The sequence below is a fragment of the Lactuca saligna genome, chromosome 4 (assembly GCF_052625555.1).
Source record: "Lactuca saligna cultivar CGN05327 chromosome 4, ASM5262555v1, whole genome shotgun sequence".
Classification (NCBI taxonomy): Eukaryota; Viridiplantae; Streptophyta; class Magnoliopsida; order Asterales; family Asteraceae; genus Lactuca; species Lactuca saligna.
In genome coordinates, this window is record NC_136420.1 from 25186767 (window position 1) to 25192399 (window position 5633).

Sequence of the window (5633 nt, forward strand, 5' to 3'; positions counted from 1 at the left end):
TTTCTCATTTTACAATACCCGATCAACACTCTAGTTGCATCAAATTTTCATACTATAGATTACCTCTTGATGTCTTATTCACATGAATTCAACTTTCAACCTTTTGCATTAAAAAACGGTTCCAAGTGGTAATCTTTAAACATAATTCATCAAAACCTCATTGTAATGACATTTTTTCCATTTAACTAATCACAAGCTCTCAAGTTAATACTTAATACATAATTAAGCAATAAAACTGCTTTCATTTGTATGATGTAAACATTTAACAAGTATTTGTTGTTTGACAAAAGTAAATAAATAAATTAATTAATTTGATGATGATTGAAGATAATGTGAAGGATGATGAAATGGCACCATCTCCACCTTACAATTCAAGAAGGGAAAACTTCCAAAAATAGCCGGCCAACTTCTAGAATCCTCTTCATCTCCCCTAAAACCCCTCTTCATACACTCGAGGGTTTTTGCGCCCCCCTTTAATCCATCACACTCCTTCTTCCGACTATCGACTCTCAATTGAACAGAACTTCTTTTTAGGGTTTTCAGTGTTATGGCTCCTGTTTTGAGCAGAAGTTTAACCCCGGCTTCTGTAGCCTCACTCCCGTATTCTCCACTCTTCTCATCTAGAAACAATACCCATAATCGTCTGTCTTTGAGAAGTGCGTTTTTGCATCAAAATGAATTGAAAAACAGCAGCTTTTCTTGCTCTGGGCTTAAGTGGAAAGTCGACAAAAGAGGTAGTAGTGTCGTGGTGAAGTGTGAGGCTTCCGCGGTTGCTGAAAAAGAAGCCCCGGAAGCTTCCGGCGAGAAGCATGAATACCAAGCGGAGGTCGGTTTCTTACAATTTCATTAGTTATTCGGTTTGAAATTGGGTTATACCCAATTTCATAATTTTTAGGGTTATCTTTAAACAACTCTCTCCGCTGAAAGATATTGTCGATATTTCGATTGATTGAAATTGAAGTTAGTTCATTTCATTCTTTCTTATCCATTTGTTTTATCTATCACATAATTTCTTAATCTTGTTCGAACAAAACCTTTTTACTTTGTTCTTATTGATTGCAAAGGGCTTTTTAGTGCTTATGACGCTTGAAAATTTGAAATTCTGGATGCAGGTTTCTCGCTTAATGAATCTGATAGTTCACAGTTTATACAGCCACAAAGAAATTTTCCTCAGGGAGCTTGTGAGGTAAAAACAACTCTACACGTTTCATGCTTGATTTCCATCTTTTATCATCTTTAAAAACAAAAGTTCTAATACTAATTTACTAAACCTTCTTCAGTAATGCAAGCGATGCTCTTGATAAGCTGAGATTCTTAAGTGTAACGGATCCCTCATTACTTGGAGATGCTGGTGAGCTTGAAATCCGAATTAAACCTGATCCAGAAAAAGGAACAATTACAATATCGTAAGATTACTTACTTTTCTTGATTCTTGAATCTTTCCTTATAAAATCTAACTCTAAAAAAAGATTTATAACCCCTTTTTTTTTTTTTTCCTTAACCTTTTTGTAGAGACACTGGTATTGGAATGACCAAAGAAGAACTAATAGACTGTCTTGGAACCATTGCTCAAAGTGGAACTTCAAAGTTCTTGAATGCTCTCAAGGTACTTTACCTTTTTTTTTTCCTTCATATAAATCATTAACAAATATGTACCACATTACATCAATTGGTTAATCATATAATTTCTTGAATCTTTTTGTGTAGGAAAACAAGGATCTTGGAAATGATAACAGTTTGATTGGTCAATTTGGTGTTGGGTTCTATTCGGCTTTTCTGGTTGCTGAAAAGGTCGATAATACCCTTTTTTCCATTTTCTTAATTTCTTAATTTGTCAATGAAAATTAATTCTAAATATTTTATAAAAACAGGTGATTGTTTCCACCAAGAGTCCAAGGTCAGATAAACAATACATTTGGGAAGCAGCAGCTGAGAGTAGTTCATATGTAATTAGAGAAGAAACTGATCCTGAAAAACAGATTCGTAGAGGAACAGAAATAACACTCTTTTTAAAGGTCCTTCAAATCTTACAAAGTTCAATCTTTTTGCTTTTATTTTATTTATTTCAAATTCAATTAATGTTTTAAGTTTGTTTAATTTAATTTTGTTTTGTTTTGTGTAGGATGATGACAAATATGAGTTCACTGAGCCAAGTAGAGTTCAGGGTTTGGTGAAAAACTACTCACAGTTTGTTTCTTTCCCGATTTTCACATGGCAAGAGAAATCAAGAACAGTTGAGGTAAGTTTTTATTCTTTTTTTACTGTTTTTGTGTTATGATTTGGGAATTGGGACCCACAAAATGAAAATATAGCTAATTAAATATGATTTGAAATTTGTTTTCAGGTAGAGGAGGAAGAACCAAAAGAGGGTGAAGAAACACCATCAGAGGTAAAAACTAAAAAACTAAAGTGCCTAATTTAAAGCTTAAATGGAATTTTGTTGCTTTTATATGATTTATTTATAAAAAAAAGTAATTGTTGTTTTCCAGGGTGAGAAGAAGAAGAAAACAAAAACTGAAAAATACTGGGATTGGGAATTGGCCAATGAGACAAAACCAATTTGGGTAAGTTAAAAAAGTGATTTAAAAAAAAAAAACTTTTTGAGCCACTTGTTTGATTAACAATCTGTTAATTTATATAATTGAAAAATGTAGATGAGGAATCCTAAAGAAATTGAAAAAGATCAATACAGTGAGTTTTACAAGAAGACATTCAATGAGTTTCTTGATCCTCTTGCACACACTCATTTCACCACAGAGGTATTTTTTTCTACCTTTTTATTACATTTTCTAGATTGATTTATTAAATTTAAATGGTTAAATCTATATATATTTATTTACTGTTTTCTTTTTTTCAGGGTGAAGTGGAGTTTAGAAGTGTGATTTACATCCCAGGAATGGCTCCAATGAACAATGAAGATGTAGTAAATCCCAAAACAAAAAATATTCGTCTTTATGTGAAACGTGTATTCATTTCAGATGATTTTGATGGTGAACTTGTAAGTCTTTTTTTTTAATAACATGTGAAAATCATGACATAATTATATAAAAAAGAGACTAATTTTGTAAAATCTTGATATGCAGTTTCCAAGATACTTGAGCTTTGTAAAGGGTGTGGTGGATTCAAATGATCTTCCTCTCAATGTTTCACGAGAAATTCTTCAAGAAAGTCGAATTGTACGTTTAAAAATCACATCTTTAAATGATTCAATATTTCAATTTAATATAAATAGTATCACAAACCTTTTGTTTCTTGTATTACAGGTAAGAATAATGAGAAAGAGACTTGTTAGGAAGACTTTTGACATGATTCAAGAACTTGCTGATAGTGAAAACAAAGAGGTTAACAATCAAACATTTTCTTTTCTTTTTTTGTTTTTCTTTAAATATGAATCATGAACTCAAATGGGATCGATTTATTTCAGGATTATAGGAAGTTTTGGGAGAATTTCGGGAAGTTTGTAAAGTTAGGATGCATTGAAGACACTGGAAATCACAAAAGAATAACACCATTGTTGAGATTTTTCTCTTCTAAAAGTGAAGAGGAATTAATAAGTCTAGATCAGTATATTGACAACATGGATGAGAAACAAAATGCAATATATTATATTGCAACTGACAGCTTGCAAAGTGCCAGGTCAGCACCTTTCTTGGAGAAATTAGTGCAGAAGGATATTGAGGTATCTATGAATCTTAATCAAATCTTTCTTGACTATGTTTTGTTGGTTATAACTTATATAAGTTATAAACATGGATGATTAAATGTTTTTTTTATTTTGTTTAGGTGTTATATTTAGTGGAGCCTATCGATGAGGTGGCAATTCAGAATCTTCAGACATATAAAGAGAAGAAGTTTGTGGATGTCAGCAAGGAAGATCTAGAGCTTGGTAAGTGTTTTAATAAAATGTAGTGTGAATTGTTTTTGTTGGGAGTGGAGGGGTAAAATGGTCATTTGGGTCACACATTGCAGGTGACACTGATGAGGTTAAAGAAAGAGAAAGTAAGCAAGAGTATATCCTTCTTTGTGATTGGATGAAGCAACAACTTGGTGATAAAGTAGCAAAAGTACAAATCTCAAGTCGTTTGAGCTCTTCCCCTTGTGTCCTTGTCTCTGGAAAATTTGGCTGGTCTGCTAATATGGAAAGGTATTATTATTATTATTTTTTTCAAAATTTTCATTTTAAATGTTTTATTAATTTAATTTATAATGTTCAGGTTAATGAGAGCACAAACACTTGGTGACACATCAACTTTGGAATTCATGAGAGGAAGAAGAATAATGGAAGTCAACCCTGATCATCCAATCATCAAGGACTTAAACGTAAATACATTTCTATTTTTGAGTTTTGACACATTTATTTATTGGTTATATTATTTATTAGTAACTAATTTGATATATAAATGTTTTAGGCTGCATGTAAAAATGCACCAGAAAGTACTGAAGCAAAAAGGGCTGTGGAATTGTTATATGAAACAGCGTTGATCTCTAGTGGATTCACTGTAAGTTTTTTATTTTAAAAAAGATTAATTTTCTATTTACATTTTTTGTGAAATTGTGGATTAAGTTTTTTTTTGTTTGTTTGTGATAATAATAGCCTGATAGTCCGGCGGAATTGGGGGGAAAGATTTATGAGATGATGGCGGTGGCTCTTGGCGGGAGATGGGGACGAGTGGAGGAAAGTGAGGCGGTGGGGGAAACGTCAGAATCAGCTCCGGAATCGGAATCGGAAACAGCGGAGACGGAAGTGGTGGAGCCCTCGGAAGTTAGGACAGAGGCTGATCCGTGGAGTACTTGATATTTTTTATTTAAATAGAAAAGTTAAGTTGTTAGAAAGGCAAGAGTGGTTGGTTTCCATTTGGGATTTGGAAGGAGGGAGGGAGTATAAATTTTGGACTCAATTTGTGACAAAAATGTTCTTATTTATCGATTATCTAAAGTGACCTTTTAGCATTGAAAAAGTGGAAAAGTGGATGTATGTGTTGTATATCAACTATCAAATCTTTAAAAACTAGAATCATTAACCTACCCTTGTCTTCGAAGTTGTTGGAGCCCGAGGGCTTAGAATCATTAACCTACCCTTGTCTTCGAAGTTGTTGGAGCCCGAGGGCTTTTTGGAAAGGAATGACAAAACTGCAAATTTGCAAATTTGGTCAAAAAAAACTTTGGATGGGGTTCAAAATCTTTTCGTCTTGAATGGATGGTTAAAAATCAAAAACTTTTTGTGATTTTAGTCTTAAAAAGGTTAAAATGATTATTTTACCCAAGGTTGTCAAGATCGGGATCCTACCTAGCATCGTTTTTGGGTTTGCAAAATCGGAATCGTAAGATCGGGATCGAGATCCTAAGATCCCACAAAATAAAATATAATTCTAATTTATAATATTAATCATAAAAAATATTTTAAACATTTAATTTTTTGTTCAAAAGTTATAAAAACTTTAAAATATTAGTTATAAGTCACAATAAAAATGATAAATGGTAGATTGATAAAGGGTAAAAGATATAAAATGGTAAAAAAATTTCATTTGAAATTTTTTTTAAAGGAAGGTAGGATCGGATCGGATCTCGATCCTACGATCCTACCTACGATTTTACGATCCTACCTGCGATCCTACCCAAAATACGATCCGGAT

General features: G+C 32.6%; 1 protein-coding gene across 1 annotated transcript; it reads left to right on the top strand.

Moving 5' to 3' along the window:
• The first annotated feature begins 423 nt into the window (after positions 1-423).
• CR88 (Chaperone protein htpG family protein) lies at positions 424-4958 on the top strand. Its single transcript, XM_078989463.1, has 19 exons — positions 424-826; positions 1113-1186; positions 1281-1406; positions 1513-1606; positions 1708-1791; positions 1872-2015; positions 2123-2239; positions 2345-2389; positions 2490-2564; positions 2655-2759; positions 2858-2998; positions 3084-3176; positions 3264-3341; positions 3425-3679; positions 3784-3886; positions 3970-4144; positions 4215-4320; positions 4410-4499; positions 4595-4958. The coding sequence occupies exons 1-19, from the start codon at positions 548-550 to the stop codon at positions 4793-4795; spliced, it is 2385 nt and encodes a 794-aa protein (XP_078845589.1). The 5' UTR covers positions 424-547; the 3' UTR covers positions 4796-4958.
• The last annotated feature ends 675 nt before the right edge of the window (positions 4959-5633 follow it).